We start from the raw sequence: 22,209 nt of genomic DNA, 5'->3' as shown, positions 1-22,209 counted from the left end.
TTGCTTGTGGTTTTTATTGTAGCTACTGAAATTCAGGGGCAGGCTCTGGAACAGTGTAAGTCTGCCCAATTTTATAGAGGGCCTCCTGACCTTTTATTCCCCAACAGGGGATTGAACCTATAGGTGGTTGGTTCAGGCCCAATGCTCACCAGGGCAGGTCTCCTACCTGCCCTGAGGGGTTTGAAAAGCCATATGTATCTATGTATCCATCTATCTATCTGTCTGTCTGTCTGTCTGTCTGTCAGTCAGAGTAGCCTACTTCTACATTGCAGTATTGTAGCTTTTAAGTAAAACATTTCAGTACTTTTTCCACCACTGGTGTGTGTCCTATTGAATCTAATGGGACACGTAGTATAGCTACTACTAACAGTAGAACAACAAAATAGTTGGATGAAAGTGTAAATAATAAAATAAAAATAATAATAAATACGTTCTAATTTCACCGGAACTACTACTTGTGTCAAGGGTTATTGGGCGGGACCAGATAAATTAGCCGATCTACAAGCTCACAAAGCATTGCAAAGCCAAGGGCTGAGAGTTTGTAAATCAACTGTTTCCTGTACGCACCAGGAACAGAACAGTCTATGATTAGGACGCACACAGTCAGCCAGCAGACTAGCATTGTTCTACGTCGGCTCTAGCGTTTATTTTACACCCGCAGAAAAACAAACTTTTCCATTTATTCTAGCACTCTGTTTTTCTCTCTCTCCCACTCCTTTCCCCATTAATCCCATTTGTTTGATACGTCGAGAAAACGATATGGATCAAAGAAGGAAAAGAATGAGAGGGTCGATGTTTTGTCATCATTGTGATGAAGTCTTCTCCAAATCGGCATTTTACCGCCATCGAGAAATGGTAAGATTTTAACATTATTAAACTTAGTTTATAGGGATAGTTTAAACTGTTTAGGATAGTGGTTCTCAAACATGTTCATGTCACCGCACACCCGCGGCAGTACAGGCTGTGAGGCCTCTCGTCTTTTGTAAAAATAAAAAATACGCTGTCACTACTGACCAAAACAAAGACGGTTTTAATATGTTGAAAGCCTACTTTCCGTAGTGGGTAGACTCTGAGCCCCCCACCTCAGGTCTAAAATACACTTTTGGGCCATATAATAAAATATTTCATCAGGAGGATAAAATGTTTTGGTTACTCCACCGCGCCCCCTACAGAACTACTCAGTGGAACTTTTCTATTGACCAGATTTTTTTCAGCCGGTGAAATATTTTCTTATATGGCCAAAAAGTGTATTTTAGAGTTGAGGTGGGGCGCTCCGAGTGTTCCCACTAAGGAATGTAGGCTTTCAACTCTATAAAACAGTCTTTGTTTTGGTGAGTAACGAAAGAGTATTTTATTTTTTTTACTGGAGACGAGAGGCTGCGCCTGTGGTGTACAGTGTTGTTGTGGCTGGCTAACCAGTAACGTTGATGTAAATGTAAAGAGGCAGCTGGAGGTTTATTGAATATGCTTTGTGCATTAGATTTATGCCTTTGAAAGTGCCTTTGAAAGTGCCTTTGAAACTGACTAAGTAAAAAGTACACATGTAGATACCTCCATAGATAGATATACCATACACCTAGATACCTTATGTTTTTATGCTGTACCTAGGTACAGTATATTTATGGAGGTAAGGTAACTAGTAAAAAGTATGGAAACAAGTATAGACCCATGGGGGACTTTGGTCAGCTGAAGTATAGAGTTTAAGCACAGGGTGAGATGATGGCAGTATAAAAGAGCATGTGTCTTAACAACTAATTAATGATATAGGACATTGGTTCTCAAAGTGGGGTCCGGGGACCCCCAGGGGTCCTTGAGCGAGTTACAGGGGGTCCCCAGCTAAATGATGGATATAGGAACCAAATGGACCCTTATGGGTCTGTAACTCTGCGAGTGTACAAATGGCGGGTCCATTTGGTTCCATTTGTACACTCTCAGAGTTACATTAACATTGATTTTACAATATGAATTGGGGTCCCAGAGATAGAAATGTTATTAAATGGGGGTCCGTAGCCTAATGCATGTGAAATTGGGGGTCCTTGAAATTAAAAAGCGCTGATAATCACTGCGAGTGCCGAAAAATCTTCTCTTATGGGGGGTCCTGAGGCATATTTTTTAAAATGGGGGTACGTGGGCTAATAAGTGTAAATTTGGGGGTCCTTGACATGAAAAAGTTTGAGAACCACTATAGGATGTTGGGGGGCCTTCATTGGAATACATGCCCTAAATCAGCTCTTGCTCTCCTTGCATGTTGTCAACCAGATGGAGAACAGAAACCAGACCACAGACAACACGGATAATGCGCCTGTAGAAAATGTACAGGTAACAGAAGTGTTAAATTAGAGTTGACCAGTCTTAACTATTATCCAGTGGTGTGAGTGAGATGACATTATATACATTGTACTCAACTACTGAGTGTGCGTATGTGCGTGCGTGTGTAAACTGTATTGGTGTCCTAATGGCTAAATAATATTGGATATTTTCTTTGTATTTTCACCTCTAGAAGATAAGCAGACTGCACTCAAACCGCATTGAGTCATCAGAAGATGAACAGCACCAGCAGAAGCAGGTAAATGAAGTGTTGAGATTTCAGTTGACTTTGACTACCACATGAACCCTAGCGTCCCTATTCTGGTCATAACCTGGTCATAATGTACTGAGTGTGCGTGGGGAAACTGTATTTGTGTCCTAATGGCTAAATAATATTGGATATTTTCTTTGTATTTTCACCTCTAGAAGATAAGCAGATTGCACTCAAACTGCATTGAGTCATCAGAAGATGAACAGCACCAGCGGCAGCAGGTAAATGAAGTGTTGAAATTTCAGTTGGCCATGACTCGTAACCACATGAACCCTAGCGTCGCTATTCTGGTCATAATTGGCAAATATTCACCCAAAAATATATGTAAATCTTTTTGGTTAAAATAAATGGTGTAGAGGGGAGTGAGGGCGGTGAACTTAAAGAAGGTCCAAGGTAGCTCTGTTCAGTTCAAGTATAAATATTTTAGTATTTGGAATACATGCCCTAAATCACTCTCCTTGCATGTTGTCAACCAGACGGAGAACAGAAACCAGACCACAGACAACACGGATAATGCGCCTGAAGAAAATGTACAGGTAACAGAAGTGTTAAATTAGAGTTGACCAGTCTTAACTATTATCCCACAGGGGTGTGAGTGAGATGACATTATATACATTGTACTCAACTACTGAGTGTGCGTATGTGCGTGCGTGTGTAAACTGTATTTGTGTTCTAATGGCTAAATAATATTGGATATTTTCTTTGTATTTTCACCTCTAGAAGATAAGCAGACTGCACTCAAACCGCATTGAGTCATCAGAAGATGAACAGCACCAGCGGCAGCAGGTAAATGAAGTGTTGAAATTTCAGTTGGCCATGACTCGTAACCACATGAACCCTAGCGTCGCTATTCTGGTCATAATTGGCAAATATTCACCCAAAAATATATGTAAATCTTTTTGGTTAAAATAAATGGTGTAGAGGGGAGTGAGGGCGGTGAACTTAAAGAAGGTCCAAGGTAGCTCTGTTCAGTTCAAGTATAAATATTTTAGTATTTGGAATACATGCCCTAAATCACTCTCCTTGCATGTTGTCAACCAGACGGAGAACAGAAACCAGACCACAGACAACACGGATAATGCGCCTGAAGAAAATGTACAGGTAACAGAAGTGTTAAATTAGAGTTGACCAGTCTTTACTATTATCCCACAGGGGTGTGAGTGAGATGACATTATATACATTGTACTCAACTACTGAGTGTGCGTATGTGCGCGTGCGTGTGTAAACTGTATTTGTGTTCTAATGGCTAAATAATATTGGATATTTTCTTTGTATTTTCACCTCTAGAAGATAAGCAGATTGCACTAACCCTAACCCTAACCCTAACCCGGCAGCAGGTAAATGAAGTGTTGAAATTTCAGTTGGCCATGACTCGTAACCACATGAACCCTAGCGTCGCTATTCTGGTCATAATTGGCAAATATTCACCCAAAAATATATGTAAATCTTTTTGGTTAAAATAAATGGTGTAGAGGGGAGTGAGGGCGGTGAACTTAAAGAAGGTCCAAGGTAGCTCTGTTCAGTTCAAGTAGAAATATTTTAGCCCCTCTGTGTAAACCTCTGGTACTTGATGGCTTGTTGGTCATTATCAGAGTCACATATTCTATGTAGTCTCTGAAACTGTCCAAAAGGTATATTGGAGATGAGACTAGAGTGATGGAAGCTGTCTGCCCGTAGGATATTATATTTATTTCCTGCGTAATGGATTAATAATAACAATAATAATGTCCAGTTGTCCACTCTTGAATAGTAATATATATGTAGGTTTAGTTGTCGCACTTATGTTTGTTGTCATGTTGCTTAGACACCAGAACCATGCATAATGAGCCTTATTGTAGAGGAGCTATTCCCTGTTTTTCCCGAATTTTGACTTGTTTTGAGTTACTAATAGTTAGGATGGGAAAATGCAGGGGAAAAGTCCAGCTATATGTACTTGGTATAAATACCCCACAATCCAGTTATTAATCGAGTTATTGTCCTGATGTTTTGTGCTTCAGATGACCAGAAGCCTCACTTCAAGCACCAATGAAGATTCCTCAGAAGTTGAGCAGGTAAATGATGTGAAATATTAAATCTGCATTAACACTGTTCATGATAATGACTGATCCATACAACCATCCATAAGAGTGTTCTTGACCAGAGATGCAAATTAGTCGACTTGCTTGCAATAATTCCCTTCATTAGACTTGGTATTCATGACTTAAGACTTGACTTCAGATACATGGCTCTAAAGACATTATACTGTACACCGATCCAGTGATGCTGCTAGCCCTGCATCCTGGATCCATCATGCATCCATCACATTTTTAATAAAGGATGCATTAAACGAACCACCATCTTTTTCATATTATGAGTTTGTACCCTGTATTCTGAGTTTGTTACTTTCCAAGAAGTAGTGAATATAGAATGTACATTAGGACAGTGTTTCTCAACCTGTGGGTCGATTCTTTTTTTTTTTTGCGGGGGGGGAGCCAGATGACGGTGAAGTCACTATTTAAGGACTTTTAAGACCTTTTTAATAACTCAAGAAAGAAAAGAATAAAGACAATTACTGCATCAAAAGTAATCAACAAACTATACTATAAAAACTGGTCAAACATTGGCCAGATTGTCAAATAATATAAGGAGGCAACATTTTGAAAATAGCTGGTCTACAAGCTCACAACGCCTCGCGTTGCAAGGCGTTATAAGCTTGTAGATCTGCTATTTTCAAAATATGTATCTGTGGAACAGAGTCCTACTAAATGTAATTTCTCAACCCCTAATTCTAAGTGCTTGTTGGGGGGGGGGGGGGGGGGGCAGTTCAAATTTGATTTTGGAGGGGGTCACAGCCTGAAAAGGTTGAGGAACCACTGCATTAGGATATAAGGTACACACACACACACACACACACTTTATTGTACAAACAGTATACATTTTGGCAAATGTTTAATTTTCTGATAATTTGAAAATGAATGAATGTAGCTATAAGTATAACCCTTGGAGATCAAAGACAACGAAAGGGAAAAAACAAACATTACATTGAAAACCTAGCAACATCACTTTAGATCAGGGCTACTCAACTTAAGATGGCTCAGGGGCCACTCAGCAAAATACCAAAAGTCCAAGGGGCCGCAAACTAAAAATGACTGTCCTATTTTGGATTTTTCCATTTTGTAACACACACTACACATTGTTATTGTTATAAGAAAATGTACATTTTGACATATTCTTTTCACTGTACCTGTTTATTTTGTGTGTATGTCCAGTGGCATCAGTTCAGCAAAAGCTAAGGTATGGCAAGGTTAGGGTTGCCAACTCCCAGAGATTGAATTAAGGGACACCTATCCTGGGCGCGCGGCAAAAAAGAAATGGGGGTCAAACCCCCCAAAAACCCTGAAATGCATAGAAAACTATGCATTATACCTGTAACAATTGACGCACCTGTATATGTCTGTCTGTTTGTTTTTGAAAAAGAATGTAGCAACCCATATATTTGAACGGAAATGTATATTTTTATCCTGTGCTTAAAAAAGTTGAGTAGCGCTGCAGAAGTTACTGTTAGCACTGGGGGATAAATCTGGTGTAATTTGGTGTAAAAATCAAAATTGAGATTCACTTGAACAAAGTTTGGCATGGATTGCTCTGTTGAGCTGTCTGTTTTAGAGAGCATCACACACAGCATCACATTGTAAGAATCTTTGACTATCTCTTCATAGATTACCGCTGATTTTCTTGTTGTCGAAGGTGCAGATTTAACTACAGCGTAACCTGGGTAACTGTCGCGGAAGTCTTTGTCATTCTCATTATTGTGCTGATCCGATTTTTTTCTCTTTGTGTGTTCGTTCTTTCTCATTTTAGTCACATTCTGAGGACCAAGAAGTTTGGAGTGAGAATGAAGTGTCACTGAACAATGGGCAAGACGGCCAAGAAAATCCAGAGGACACTGCTAGATGTGAGCAACATGCCATAATCACATTCTTGCTTTTGTTACTGTCAAAGTGGAAGTCATTCTTCACAGTCTCTGACCGGGCATTTGAGTCAATCTTAAAAATTTTCAGAATAATGTTACATGTACTGAGTAGTACATTTTGTGTCGCACCTTTACAAGATATTGTAGCACATTTCCCTGCAACTTTATATATGTTCAGGAAGGCTATATCTGTAAATGGAAATGATTTTACCACATTTGTTGTATGTCCAAAGTGCCATTCTGTATATACCTTGGATGAAGCTGTAACGTTAACACATGATGCTAGTGGGAAGGTCATCCAGAAGAAGTCAAACAAATGTTGCCATGTAGCTTATCCCACACATTCACAAAAAAGATTTCGTAATAAATGTGACACTGTGCTAATGAGATCTGTTGTCGGGAAAGACGGAAAAGAGTTTCTTTACCCAAAAAGAACATTTTGTTATCGAAGTTTGATAAAATCTGTTAGTGATATGTTAAAGCGACCTGGCTTCAAAGAGTCCTGTGAAAAGTGGAGGCAGCGTAATGTTAAGGAGGGAGTATATGCTGACATTTTTGATGGGCAGGTATGGAAGAACTTTCAGGTTTATGAGGGCAAGCCATTTTTACAAGAGTTAGGGAATCTTGGTTTTATGCTCAATGTTGACTGGTTCCAGCCCTATAAACATATTAATGACTCTGTTGGGGTAATGTACTTTTGTGTGATGAATCTTCCAAGGGAGGAAAGGTTTAAGAAGGACAATATCATAGTTGTTGGAATTATACCTGGTCCCCATGAGCCAAAGGAACACATAAATGGTTTTTTGGAACCTTTGGTCAGTGATTTGAAACAACTGTGGGCTGGGTTAAATATTGATGGAAAATTTGTCCGTGGAGCTTTGTTGTCTTTAGCGAGTGACATTCCAGCTGCGAGGAAAACCGGAGGCTTTCTTGGCCACATGGCAATTAAGGGTTGCAGCAAGTGCCTAAAAAGCTTTCTACGGACTGTAGATAATAAGGTAGATTACTCTGGGTTTGATGATACATGGCCGGTTAGAAGTAACACGGACCACTGCAGATATGCCAGAGAAGCTAAGAGGGCAAAAAACAAAGCTAGCAAAAGCCGGATTGAGGGTAAATATGGAGCCAGATACAGCTGTTTACAAGAATTACCATATTTTGATGTTGTTCGAATGCATGTTATTGATCCGATGCATAACTTGCTGGAAGGTACAGCCAAAAGAGTGATGCAAGTTTGGAAAGAAAGAGGTGCAATCTCCAAGGAAGGATTTGCCACAATACAGGAAAGGGTAAACGCACTGAAACTTCCAAGTAACATTGACTCTGGTATACCCTCAAAGATTGAGGCAGCTTTTGAAGGTTTTACTGCAGCACAGTGGAAACTTTGGGTTTGTGTCTATTCCACCTTTGCTCTTAAAGGAGTCATAGGAGAAGAGGACTATAGTTTGTGGAGAGTTTTTGTTGCAGCAACACAATTGCTATGCTCTAGAGTTATTGATGATGTGCAGATTGAGGATGCCCATAGATGTCTCCAAATGTTTTGTAGATCCTTTGAAAACCGATATGGTAAACAGTGGTGCACTATGAATATGCATTTACATCTACATTTGAAGTCCTGTGTTAAAGACTTTGGACCTGTTCATGGATTCTGGTGCTTCTCATTTGAACGTGCCAATGGTACATTAGGAGATTATCACACTAATAACCAAGACACTGAAGTGATTATGATGCGAAAATGGCTCGCTGAATGGCAGGTAGCAGGCAAACCGTTAATGTGCCCAGATCTTTTGGATAGATTTGATACAGAGGTTGAAACACTATTCCGAAACACCCCCACTGCCACAGCTATCCAGGCAGAGAAGTTACATGTCCTACATGATCTCTCGCATGATCATATTTCCCATGGAAACTTTGAGCTTGATAATACTCTAGAAACTTTGCTTCCACCTGTTAAACAAACCACAATGTCAATGTCAGACAATTCAGATCTGCTGTCAATGTTTAAGGTGATGTATCAGAATGAGAGAATTGAGAGAGTATCTTTAAACTACATGTACAGCAGCAGATATAGTTTAGCTGGTGATATATTTTCAACATGTCGCTATAGGTCAGGATCATCATCATTTGTGACTGCAAAATGGTTGGGTGTTGAGGGAGTCACAGGAGATCCCATTATCGACCCTAATGCACTAATGCGCCCGGGAGAGATGTCAAATATATGGAAAGTGTTTGTGTTTTTATGGAGAGATGAATGTTTGACAAAGGTTGAACATGCAGTAGCAAAAGTGAATTGGTTCAAAGAGCATGGGGATAAGTGGCATTTTGGGCAAAACAGCAATTGCACAGTCTGGGAAACTAATCAAGTACCATGGTCATATGCATCTTTCCTTCCACTGAAAAGAATTGCTAGTCAGTGTGCATGCTGTACTTTCAAAGTACCCTTTTCTACAGCAAGGCAGGAAACTGTTAATGTGTTGGTAACACTGCCTTCGGCAAGATGTGTTTAACCTGTATAATCATTGTTGTTGGGCAGAATGGCCCCCAACAACCTTTACACGATAGAGAGGGCCCCCCCTTTCCCCTGAAATAATTTTGATTTTATTTTTTTGGCCTATAATTGGTATGCCCAAAACGGGGACGTCGGGTTCAAAGAGATTAAGACTGTCAGTGGGTTTGATACATGTTAGTAGAGGCCCTAGGAGGGGTCCACGTGCGAGCCCTTATTTATAGTCTGTTTTTATGCATTCATAGGACCTCTAAAAAAAGATTTTGATGATCGCAAGAAAAAAAGTGGTCAATTTTTTTTTTTTTCCACAGTTCTATTACCCCTATGAGTCCTGCAGGATTCCTGGCTGGAACGCCAGTGAGACTGTCTTTTGGAGACTGTGGCACGTTCACATTTAGACGTAGCTAGAGATAGAGATGCCATTTGATTCTAGACAACCTCAGGTTTCCAATAGGACCAACCTTGTCATGCTACCTTGTCGGGAAGGGGGCTAATACTGAATGATTCAAAGTTAGACAACATTTTGGCGAGGGAAAAACGGCCATCACCATTTTCCAAATGGTCCCTTGAGCTGTCACCTCAATATGTGAATGGGTTACATGGGAACCTACAAGCCTCCCCTGTACAGACATGCCAAATGTATGCCAATCTCAGGCAGTTTTGGGCAAGAACCATGCAGTTGTTTTTTGCATGCAGTACAAATATGTATGCAGATGCAGTACAATGGTCTATATATGCAGTACAGTGGTTAATAGATTCAGTACAGTGGGATATAGATGTATCACAGTAGTCTAGATGCAATACAGTGGTCTAATACAGCTATAGATACAGTAGTGGTCTCCTTTTTACAATAGGTGGAAATTACATATTTGTACTGCATGCAAAAAACTGCATGGTTCTTGCCCAAAAATGCATGAGATTGGCATACATTTGGCATGTCTGTACAGGGGAGGCTTGTAGGTTCCCATGTAACCCATTCACATATATTGAGGTGACAGCTCAAGGGACCAATTGGAAAATGGTGATGGCTGTTTGTCCCTCGCCAAAATGTTGTCCAACTTTGAATCATTAGGTATTTAGCCCCCTTCCCGACACTATAGCATGACATGGTTGGTCCCATTGGAAATCTGAGGTTGTCTAGAATCAAATGGTATCTCTATCTTTGGGCTACGTCTAAATTTGAGCGTGCCACAGTCTCCGAAAGACTCGCCAGCATTCCAGCCAGGAATCCTGCAGGCCTCATAGGAAAAAAAACACACTTTGGACAACTTTTTTTCTTGGGATCATCAAAATCTCTATAAAAGGGGTGTCGCGTGGAACCCCCCTAGGGCCTCTACTAATAGTTAACCATTGAAATGGGATCTCATTGGAAAACGGGTTACTTTTTCCATTTCCTGAAAATACATGGTTTTGAACATATATGGTTCAAACATTTTCGTGCCAAGGACCCCCAAAATTATATGTAATTGGCCGCAGACCCCCATCTGGAAATGTTTAGTGCCAGGGACCACCAGAAGAGAAGATTTAAAAAAATATGTGTTAAACGATATGCTGGAGCAAAAACTTTTAAGAGAGCAGGTGTACAATTCATACTGATGTGTTTGGCCACGGCCTAATGTGGTGTTAGGGGTCCTATTATGTACAGTATGTATATATTTTAAGATGCATAATGTATATCTGTTTGATCCATATGGCCTAATGTGTTATTAGGGGTCCTATATTATGTATGGTATGTATATATTTTAAGCTACATGATGCATCTGTTTGGAGGTCTGTAGTTGAATGTGTATCTGTTTGATATCACTGGACTGAATTTGCAAGATGTATACGTATATAATTATACATTTGATACATATATATATATTTTTTTTTAAATCAACATTTGACAATTTCAACTGATGTGGTAAGAAATGTATTCTTTGATATTAAATTTGGATGTATTAAAAGTTAACACTGAATATGCATGGCAAATCGTAATTCTCGATCCGTATTCTAGAAAACATGTTAGATATGTCCAGATACATAACAATAACATAAGGTGATGTTTGGAACACACAGATGACACAAATGAGATGTAGCTGGTATCCTTATATAATATATGTCCTCATGATGTATATTGGGTTCATATTTGACCAAATATGGCATATCAATAAACTCAGGATATGTATCTGAAATGTTCTGTATTCTACAGAGAATCCAGTGACGTATCCAATGAGATATTTTCGGATTCTGGCTCTATTTGCCCAGTATAAATCACCAGATTCTGTCAATTTATGACCTATCAATATCACTTAAATATCTCACCCAAAACAGGCCCAATGGCAAAATCTTTGGTATTATGTTATATATGACAAAGGGTGATGATATATGCTACAGATATTGCCATTATTCTACTCAAAATAGGGTATCAATATATTCCGGTATACTTAATTCTCTAGTGGCTCCAGAGTCAAGATATGACTTTAACTGATATGAGCTTAACACAGACTGTATTTGTGACACATTCAGATATGCCATAGATTTGATCCGTATTCTAGAAAAAAAATTGTGCTCAGATATGTCCAGATAGGACATAAGGTGATATTTGGAACACACAGATGACACAAATAAGATGTAGCTGGTATCCTTATATAATATATGTCCTCATGATGTATATTGGGTTCATATTTGACCAAATATGGCATATCAATAAACTCAGGATATGTATCTGAAATGTTCTGTATTCTACAGAGAATCCAGTGACGTATCCAATGAGATATTTTCGGATTCTGGCTCTATTTGCCCAGTATAAATCACCAGATTCTGTCAATTTATGACCTATCAATATCACTTAAATATCTCACCCAAAACAGGCCCAATGGCAAAATCTTTGGTATTATGTTATATATGACAAAGGGTGATGATATATGCTACAGATATTGCCATTATTCTACTCAAAATAGGGTATCAATATATTCCGGTATACTTAATTCTCTAGTGGCTCCAGAGTCAAGATATGACTTTAACTGATATGAGCTTAACACAGACTGTATTTGTGACACATTCAGATATGCCATAGATTTGATCCGTATTCTAGAAAAAAAATTGTGCTCAGATATGTCCAGATAGGACATAAGGTGATATTTGGAACACACAGATGACACAAATAAGATGTAGCTGGTATCCTTATATAATATATGTCCTCATGATGTATATTGGGTTCATATTTGACCAAATATGGCATATCAATAAACTCAGGATATGTATCTGAAATGTTCTGTATTCTACAGAGAATCCAGTGACGTATCCAATGAGATATTTTCGGATTCTGGCTCTATTTGCCCAGTATAAATCACCAGATTCTGTCAATTTATGACCTATCAATATCACTTAAATATCTCACCCAAAACAGGCCCAATGGCAAAATCTTTGGTATTATGTTATATATGACAAAGGGTGATGATATATGCTACAGATATTGCCATTATTCTACTCAAAATAGGGTATCAATATATTCCGGTATACTTAATTCTCTAGTGGCTCCAGAGTCAAGATATGACTTTAACTGATATGAGCTTAACACAGACTGTATTTGTGACACATTCAGATATGCCATAGATTTGATCCGTATTCTAGAAAAAAAATTGTGCTCAGATATGTCCAGATAGGACATAAGGTGATATTTGGAACACACAGATGACACAAATAAGATGTAGCTGGTATCCTTATATAATATATGTCCTCATGATGTATATTGGGTTCATATTTGACCAAATATGGCATATCAATAAACTCAGGATATGTATCAGAAATGTTCTGTATTCTACATAAAATCCAGTGACGTATCCAATGAGATATTTTCGGATTCTGCCCAGTATAAATCACCAGATTCTGTTAATTTTCATGACTTATCAATATCAATTAAATATCTCACCCAAAACAGGGCCAATGGCAAAATCTGTAGTAAAAATGTTTTATATGACAAAAGGTGATGATATATGCTACAGATATTGCCATTATTCTACTCCAAATAGGGTGTCATTATATTCCTATATACTGCATTACGTCATATTCATACATTGTATATGACAATTAGACGAATACTTCAACCATATTTGATTAGGTATGGTTTATGTCAACAAAACTTTAAATATGCATCGGAAATGGTCTATATTCTCTAGCGGTTCCAGAGTAAAGATATGACTTTAAGTGATATATGAACTCAATATCTGACACATCCAGATATGCCATAGACCTAATCAGTATTCTAGAAAAATATTGTGAACAGATATTTCCAGATATGATCTAAGGTCATTTACGGAACACATACATGACAAAATTTAAATGTTGCTCGTATCCTAGTACAATATATTGTCTTCATGATGTATATTGGGTTAATATTTGCCCAGATATGGTGCATATCAACAAAACTCAGGATATGCATCAGAAATGTCCGTATTCTAGCGAGAATCAAAAAAACGATATTTGGGGATTCTGGCTCTTTTCGCCCAGTGCTGCTCTGTCCTAAAGCCTGCACTTCCTAAATGAGGGCAGACATGATCTCAGTGATGCATACAGCCTACTAGTCTATGGACCCATAATTTGCCATTAGAGAAGATTTTTATTGTCAGATTAGATCTGAGTGCAGAACTCCGTCTATACTGTACGGCAGGGGGTGAGATAACAGTGGAGAACCTAGGATCTGAATAGTCATTTTATTGAGAACCTGGCAACTCGTCTGAATAGTCATTCTATTGAGAACCTGGCAACTCGTGTTGCCAGGTTCTGGAAACAAGCAACCAGTGTTAAGTCGTTCGCCATTAACGGTGGCCTTGAGGAAGTTTCAGCGCATGTTTGACTATCATGAGACTCCACAATGACTAGCAGTAGAGAAAAAAACAACTTTGCATCGGTTATAATAGACGAATCTCCCTAACCCACGCGCTCCCATTATGACAACGGAGGGGGTTTAAAAAATGACGACAGGGGAATCTATGGAAAAAAAAGAACGCCACTTTTCACGTCGGTAGGTGAGTAACGAGACATCAAAGACAACACTTAATTTGTCCGGTATTCTCCTTTAAACTGTTCCCCTTTTTTGCCAAAGACCCCTTGGAAATCCCTCAAAGACCTCTGAGGGTTCCCGGACCCCACTTAACGAACCACTGCTCTACACGGTGACATCCTGAGTGTTAAATTAGGTGTACAAATGGAAGCAAACGTACCCCTATTTGTACGTAGTGTGTGTGTAGGCTGTTAGAGGACTTTGGGGGAAGCACACGTTTGCAGTCCTGTGTTGAGAAATGCAGTGGTGGAAAAAGTATTCCAATTGTTTTACTCAAGTAAAAGTTTCAATACCGCAGTGCAGAAATACTCTGTTACAAGTAAAAGTCCAGAATTATAAACTTACTTGAGTAAAAGTACCAAAGTATTTGTATCAAAATGTACTTAAAGTATCAAAAGTAGAAAGTACTCATTCTGCAGAATGTCCCATGTCATAAGTTTTCAAATGTATAAACATCTTAAATAGCAGATCTAAAAGCTCACAATGCCATTGTGAGCTTGTAGATCTGCTATTTTCAAATGGCCAAAATGTATAGGACTGAAGTGGTTAAAATAGTTTTCTAATAATTGTAGTGGAGTAAAAGTACAATATTTGCCTCTGAGATGTAGTCGAGTAGAAGTAAAAGTACAGAAAATTGGAAATACTCCAGTAAAGTAAAAAAAATACATCAAAATTGTACTTAAGTACAGTACTTGACCACTGGAGAAATGATACACGACAGATCATTTGGATTCTGGAGGGCACAACGTGTTGTCTCTTTAACTTCATGTTTTCACCCATTTGTCTTTTGAGATTAACTGAATGCCCGCTATGCTAGGTCAAACCCATCCTTGTTGCCGTTTGCAGTTGTTTATGAATGTGCCCGCAGAAAGTGGGGTGAGAGATGATTGCACGCTCGTGAAAGCAGATTTATAGGGCCGCAAGGCAGGCTTCTCGCTCCAGCGCAGCGTCTCTCCCACTCGATCTCCTGTTTCTGTCGAATGTCAGAGTGGTTTCCCTATAACAGACAGTCCTCTTATTTATCCAGCTGTGATAATGGAGGATCATGGCACAAAATTGTACAGCTCATGCACTGGGATGTCGTTACTTTTGTCATATCGTATCACACCGCACAGCTCTAGTAATGTGTTGCATCAATTTGACCCCTCGTTGCCTGGTATTACCCTTTCCTCGCTTTGTAATTACGCTGGAGAAAATGTACTGCTCATGCATAGCCTACTGCTGAGGAGTATAAGTACATAATGAGATGGAGATCACTTAACTGGCCATTTTACGGAGCCATTTGAAGCTGGCTAGAGAGACATGAACACATTTTAAAACCTTATGCTGTTCGGCCTCATCCGTCTCCCATTCCTAGCGACACGCATGCACACTGACACACATGCACAGTACACACTTTTGTGTCTACTCCTGCCTCATGCCTTTCCCTTCTTGTTAACTCAGACGCCCCAGGTTGCGCAGTAAATCAACTGACTCACAGGAAATGTGAGTGAGTAAAAAATTAATGATCTGCATGAAAGACAGTGTAGATCGGCCTTTATTCATCTGTAAGACTGTGAACAGCAGTTTAGAGTGTTGTTGACCACAAAAATTCAACACTTGTTTGTAAAGATACAAATATAGGCGATGTACTGCAGTTGTGGGCAGACCTTTCTGTCCACCATCAATGAAATGAAACCTGTCCCACCACACACACACAGCAGTGGTTCTCAACCTGTGGGTCAGGACCCTCAGGGGGGTCCCCACATGATTTGGGGGGGGTCCCCAGATGACAATTTAAGGTATTTTAAGACCTTTTTAATACAAAAAGAAAGAAGGATAGAAAGACAAGAAAAAGACCATTACTGCATCAAAAGTAATCAACAAACTATAGCCTACTATAAAAACTGGTCAAACATTGGCCAAACTGTCAAATAATATAGGAAAGAGACAAAACTTGTGAAAATAGCCGATGTACAAGCTCACAACGCCTCGCAACGCGAGGCGTTGTGAGCTTGTATATCTGCTATTTTCACAATAACTAGCTGTGCAACCGAGTACATGTAATGCCTCATCTCCTACATTCCAAGTGCTTATCAGGGTGGGAGGGGTCCCCAGTTCAAATATGATTATTTTGGAGGGTCCCCAGTTAAAATTTTATTATTTTGGAGGGCTCCCAGTTCAAATATGATTATTTTGGGGGGGTCCCCAGTTCAAATATGATTATTTTGGGTGGTCACGGACTGTAAAGGTTGAGAACCACTGCACTATAGCACACAGGTGGCCAGTAGCTAGACAGACAGACGGACAGAGACAGAGACGGACCCAAGAGCACCAGAAGATTGTGTCCAATCTCCGTGGGCGCTGGTGTGTCTTGGCCCGGCACAGGAGGGCAAGTCTAGATAAATCCCCATCTCAGCTGAAAGCTCCTGTCCGGGGAACGCACACACCTCCACCCCCTGTCAAAGTGGGCCATAAATCAGCTTTGAGACGGGGCGGAGAGGCCAAGGTGTGCGTACAGCACACACACACCGTAACGCAAAGAGGCATACCATATAAAGCAAAAAGAAATACGGTGATCATTTTAGAGGACGCAGCGTATTTGCAGAGCCCTCTCCACCTCCAACTAATTAACATTTGACTTATTCTGCTATCTGCACATACAGGCAGGCCAAGGAGATGATGAACGCTATGTGGCCTGTGGCGTATTATTAAATGGTAACTAGGTTCTACCAAGCCCCGCCCTGCCTGCCATGCGATTGGCTCAATGCAAAAACTAGAAAACAAGGACTCCGCCCCCAGAGGGGACGGTGGGGACTAGTGATGTGCGGGTCGGGTTTTTTCATGACCCGCTCCGCCCCGCCACGGAACCCAACCCGCCTCAACCCGCCCCGCGAACCCATATATAAATCTATGGCTCAACCCGCCCCGCGACCCGCGGTAAAAAAAAAAAAACGGTAAAATCATGAAGGAAAATAATCTTCAAGTATACACCCCAAGTGTATTCAAACTGTTTTATTGTTATTATTCTTATTGTTATTAGGAATAAAGACAAAACAAGAGCATGTGATTTAAAAAAAAAATTTGCGTGTGAGAGCGGCTGACCCGCTCACCCGTAGCCTGCATAATTGCCTCTGAAATCCTGACTCGACCCACCCGCGCCGCGGGTTGACCCGCGGGTCCCGCGGGTTACGGGTCGGCCCGCTCATCACTAGTGGGGACGGTGGGGGCTTGGCACATTCTAATACAGCGCAAAACCCTATTCGTCTGACTGGTCTGGTGGCGTGCCTCGCTGAGCATTGGACTGCCGACCCCAACCTCCCGTGATCGAATTCCGCTGCCGGAACTCTTTCTCCGATAACCGCGGACAATTTCTTTTGGCCGATAAAGTATAGTTTTGGACCGAGACGGAGGCGCGCAGTCTCAAGCGAACTTGAGCCACAAGAGGCACCACCGAGCGAGCTAAAGCGAGCGAGTTGCCGTGCCGTGAACGTTGCGAAGTTCGTTTGAGCCTACACAGCCCCCTCCGAGTTATGTACCGATCAATCTGGGAACCCATCGCCAACTGAAAATGAAAAACAGCGCCCTCTGCTGTTTGTTCTATGTCTGTTGGCTCTGGGCGGAAGAAAACGTAGAGCCAGAGCGCAAAGGAAACCGGTGTTTTGTATGCCTTCAGCGCGTCACTTCCGGTTGGTGCGACTATGTTTTCATTCCCACTAACAATATTTCTACACGGAACACTAACACCACTTCTCCCAGAGAACATCGATCGTTTTGGTTATAAGCCCACTTGTTTCTATGATGAAAGAGTAAGTTAAAATGTGAATATCTTTCCGTGGTTTTGTCTGCTCCGCGGACGTTATTGTTAAATTAGTTTCGGTTTGTTTCGAGGGGGGAAGGATGGACGGACACGTGAATCCCGCCCACTACATTTGATTGGGTAAAGCGCGGCCCGCTTCCTGATCTGAAGGCACGCCCATGCGCACTTGTTATGACGAACCTCCCCGACAGATTCCAACGCAGTGCAGAATCTGTTCTTGAGAGATTATGTACCGATAGGCACAGAATCGTGAATCATGTTTTGGGGCGAGCGTTTGCCCCAACTGCCACTCAAAGTGACTACTGGCCAATCGCAGCGCGTCTTTTCCGGGACTTGTCAGAATCTAGTTGTATAAAACTATCACGCTGCTCTGTAAACTCTATGCATCAACCTACCCTGTTCTTGTGCTCATTTTGAGTAACATTTACATTTACATTATGCCTTTGACCAAAATGGATAAAACAACCACTTGTAGTCATTATTTCATTCATTTCACTGCTGACCTGGGCAAAACTCCGTCATGAGGTCTGAATTCTCCACGTAAGCAGAAAACCCTTTTGCTTAAACCCTATGGTTGGCTGGCCTTCCCTGCTGGCACATTCATAATGTCAGACACTTTAATTACAAAGATGTCACGGCATAATGACCAGCTGCATACAATATAAGGATTGGAACACTCATCAGCATGTCTGTCATTCAAGTGCATAGATGACAGTTGTAATGGATGACAGAAAGTTGGCAACTCATTTAGTGCTTTTAAGTAATTTTCTCTGTGTAAGAGGAAAGAAAATGCTTTATACGCATGGGACGCTCATTGGCATCCTGCTGACATTCAGGTGCCTGGATAGCGGTCGTAATGGACCGCAGAAAATTGCCAACTGCCTCATTCAGGGGTTTTAAATCATTTTCTCTGCGTAAGCGATGAGCTGCTCTGACAGGTGTGTCATCAACAGAAGCAGAGAAATTAAAATGTGCCGAGCAACTGCTTCTCTTAAGTGACCTAATGCAGTTGTTCCCAAAGTGGGGACTGGGGACCCTCAGGGGTCCTTGAGGGGGTTCCAAGGGGTCCCCAGCAAAATGAGGAAGTTTAATTTCACCATTATTTCACTGGCTAGAAGTTAGAGAATGTATAAAAATGACTATTCTGATGGGTTTCACTCTCCACTGTTATCTCCCCATTAATAATAGACATCTGCTATGCGGACCGAACCTCTAGAGTTCGACACCTACATGCCACTGCCGATGTGACAGATATGGCCATACATGGAGATCTGTCTGTCAGTCCTTGTCCCTTTTATTCCCATGTATGGAGATCCCTGATGTCTTGAGTATATATATAGTCAAAGCATTAACAGACTTTGGGTTATGGACCTCCGCTGGGGGTCCAGGGACCCCGTCCCCCGTGTATAGACCCCCAGCGAAAGCTTCGCTCCGTGACATCGTGTTTATATGTGCACTCTTTGTGGGGGTCCCCGGACCCCTAGCGTTTGCCGCAGGGGGGAAGGGCTCGCTTCTTTTGGACTTGTTTTCTCTCACTCAGTGTTGCCATGTCCGCTTACTATAATAAGCGACTTTGGGCTAGCAACACCGGAGCCAATTTTCATAGACCTGGTTGCTTGTTTCTCTCGCTAAACCTGGCAACTGTCGGAAAACAACACTCAGAGAACAAACCGCACGGCTGCACGCAGAGCTGTTGTTTATAAAGATTATAACGTGGTTAATAATGTTTTCTTTGGGATGTACATGGCACGAAATTAGGGACATATTAACGTGACTGTGGTGGAAATAGGGACATTACCGGGAAGACATAATGTGTTTAAAGTACTATTAGCCATTTTGGCTAACTCTTGCTAACAGTGTTCCCTTCCGGTGTGGTTCGTACAGGGACGAAATATTGTTGAAAGAAAATAAATATGCTCCAAAGAGCCAAATGTATAGTGAACAATGAAAAGTAGACGAAACAATGCCTAAATAAACAAAGAACGTTGTGGCAAACGTTTTACTGAAATTTTACATGTTCTTGTTGTGTAACTTAACGAAACAATGAAAAGGGAAGGTGATAACCAGGACACACGGAAGCGCTGAATTTTGTCAAATGTAATAATAGATATAATCTAACTGCAAAAATCCTCTCTTATGTGGATACCATTACCCGGCACAAAATATATTGAAATGGGAGTTTGCGGCTTAATACGTATCAATTTGGGGTCCTTGTCATTAATTTAAAAATAAATGAAATGGTGATGATGAATAATTTTTGCTCTATTCTGTATTGACTTGACACTAGTGGTGTCTCACCTTTCTTTGTATCAGGAACCATTCTGACACAACGCTAAGCTTGTGAATGTATCCCAGCATCATTTATTTTCAATCTGTGGATACATAAAGAAACTTGCATCGTATTAAGGGGCTTTTGTTGAGTGAGAGCCTTCTTATAAGTAAGTAAGTACTGTAAGTAAGTAAGTAAGTAGGGTCAGAGAGGCTTCTTGTCGGTGTCGGCCAAAGAGAGCCTTGTTACATTTCCCCCATTACAAAATAATGCGCTTTAAAGCCTCGGCCAAACTCAATAAAGTGGGGCATCCAAAATAACTGCTCAGCTCCAGAGAGACCGTATCAATTAGAAAAGAAGCGGAGGTGCTTTGATCACGTCTAATAAAAAGGTCAAAAGGAAAAGCCTTGCATCAATTAAAGCCAAATGAACGCCAAATCCCTATGGTGGCTCAAATGGATGATGTGCAAGAATACAGCACATATAGATGTATGCCTACACATTGAAGTGCCGAGGGCTATGGCCCCTTAAGGGCCCTAGTTTGTACGCTCCCAGAATTAAATTAACCCATTCAATCTGGGAACGCATCTCTGTCATTTTAGATTTCTTTGGCTATTAAAAAATAGCAGATATAGAAGCTCGTAGCTTGTAGATCTGCTATTTTTGGAAAATAAATCGTGAAAATGGGTGCAAATCTTTGAATATATATGTACATTTTTAACACAAATCTTTGCTTCTGGGGGGGTCCCTGGAACACAATATTTTGAGATGGGGGTCCGTGGACAGATGCACATCATTTTGAGTGGTCCTTGACATGAAAAAAGTTTGAGAACCACTGATATATATAGAAACATAAGTTTTTTTCTAAAAAAAAAACTGTTTGTAGAATCCCCAGAAGCAAAGATTTGAGTTAAAAATGTTTGCTTTAAAAATATATGTATTCAACATTTTCACGATTGAAAATAAATAAATAGCAGATCTACAAGCTCGAGTGCCGCGCTATGAGCTTGTATATCTGCTATTTTTGTATAGCCCAAAGAAATAAAATAGTGGTTATAGCTAAAAACATCTAAAATGACACGTATGTGTTCGCGGATTGAATGGGTTACCCGATTTGGCTGTGTATTCATGAAGCTCTCTGTTTAAATTTGGCTCACGATCTGTGTCATATGGTATGTCGTCCTCTTCATGCTGATTTACCACTGTGTGCGACACAGTAAAATGTGCTAATTTACCCTTTTTTAACTCTGTGTTAAATAAACACTGAGGATTTTTACAGTGTAGGTAATAAATTAGACATGCTGTGAGGGAACATGATAACCTGTCAAAGGCTACACAACATTGACGGTAAGGGAAAGAACACACGTGATCTGCAAGCAATAAAATGTGAATGCTAAATTAACACCTGCTGATTGCTGAATTATTGGATTACATGTCACACTACTAGGCTCCTGAGGTGTACCTGTGCTTCAAGCAGTGGTGGAAGACGTACTCAGATATTTTACTTAAGTAAAAGTATCAATACTGCAATGTAGATTTACTCTGTTACAAGTAAAAGTCTGGAATTCAAAATTTACTTGAGTAAACGTACAGAAGTATTGGCATCAAAATGTACTTACAGTACCAAAAGTAAAAGTACCAAAATGTTTCAAAATAGCAGACCTCCAAGCTCACAACGCGTCGCGATGCTTGTAGATTGGCTATTTTCAAATAGCCTATGTATAATACAGGGCTAAAGTGGTTGATGTATGTTTTATAATGTAATAATTTATATCCGCAAAGTAACTAGTAACTAAAGTTCTCAAATAATTGTATTGGAGTAAAAGTACAATATTTGCCTCTGAGATGTAGTGGAGTAGAGGTAAAAGTACAGAAAAATGGAAATACTCCAGTACAGTACTTGAGTACATGTACTTAGTTACTTACACCAATGGCTTCAAGTGCTGTTTGTTATTTTGGAAATGACATTAAATAGTTTCTTTTTTTTGTATTTGTCCTGTGAAAAACTAAATAACCATGTAGGATCGTGCTTTTGTTTGTATAGAGCAACATGCTTGATAC

At 40.3% G+C, this 22,209-nt stretch overlaps 2 protein-coding genes across 2 annotated transcripts in view; both read left to right on the top strand.

Annotated features, from left to right (window-relative positions):
* The window catches only part of kcnk12 (potassium channel, subfamily K, member 12), a gene marked incomplete at both ends in the record, with an annotated part of 61,188 nt that overhangs the window by 16,942 nt on the left and 22,037 nt on the right, over positions 1 to 22,209 (top strand). The window lies entirely within an intron of this gene.
* On the top strand, positions 616 to 4,245 carry LOC308099871 (uncharacterized protein). Its single transcript, XM_080448714.1, has 7 exons — positions 616 to 855; positions 2,260 to 2,319; positions 2,501 to 2,566; positions 2,734 to 2,799; positions 3,055 to 3,114; positions 3,299 to 3,364; positions 3,620 to 4,245. Exons 1-7 carry the CDS (start codon positions 760 to 762, stop codon positions 3,698 to 3,700), a joined length of 495 nt encoding a protein of 164 aa, XP_080304840.1. The 5' UTR covers positions 616 to 759; the 3' UTR covers positions 3,701 to 4,245.

Source organism: Gymnoscopelus braueri, assembly GCF_963280865.1.
Source record: "Gymnoscopelus braueri genome assembly, chromosome: 14".
Classification (NCBI taxonomy): domain Eukaryota; kingdom Metazoa; phylum Chordata; class Actinopteri; order Myctophiformes; family Myctophidae; genus Gymnoscopelus; species Gymnoscopelus braueri.
Note: the sequence above shows the minus strand (reverse complement) of the source record. Positions and strands in the feature narration are given on the sequence as shown.

Coding starts and splice junctions, on each gene's coding strand:
- LOC308099871 (XM_080448714.1), top strand. CDS start 760: ATGGATCAAAGAAGGAAAAGAATGAGAGGGTCGATGTTTTGTCATCAT. Junction 2,567..2,733: donor AACAGCACCAGCAGAAGCAG/GTAAATGAAGTG, acceptor TTTCACCTCTAG/AAGATAAGCAGATTGCACTC. Junction 2,800..3,054: donor AACAGCACCAGCGGCAGCAG/GTAAATGAAGTG, acceptor GTTGTCAACCAG/ACGGAGAACAGAAACCAGAC.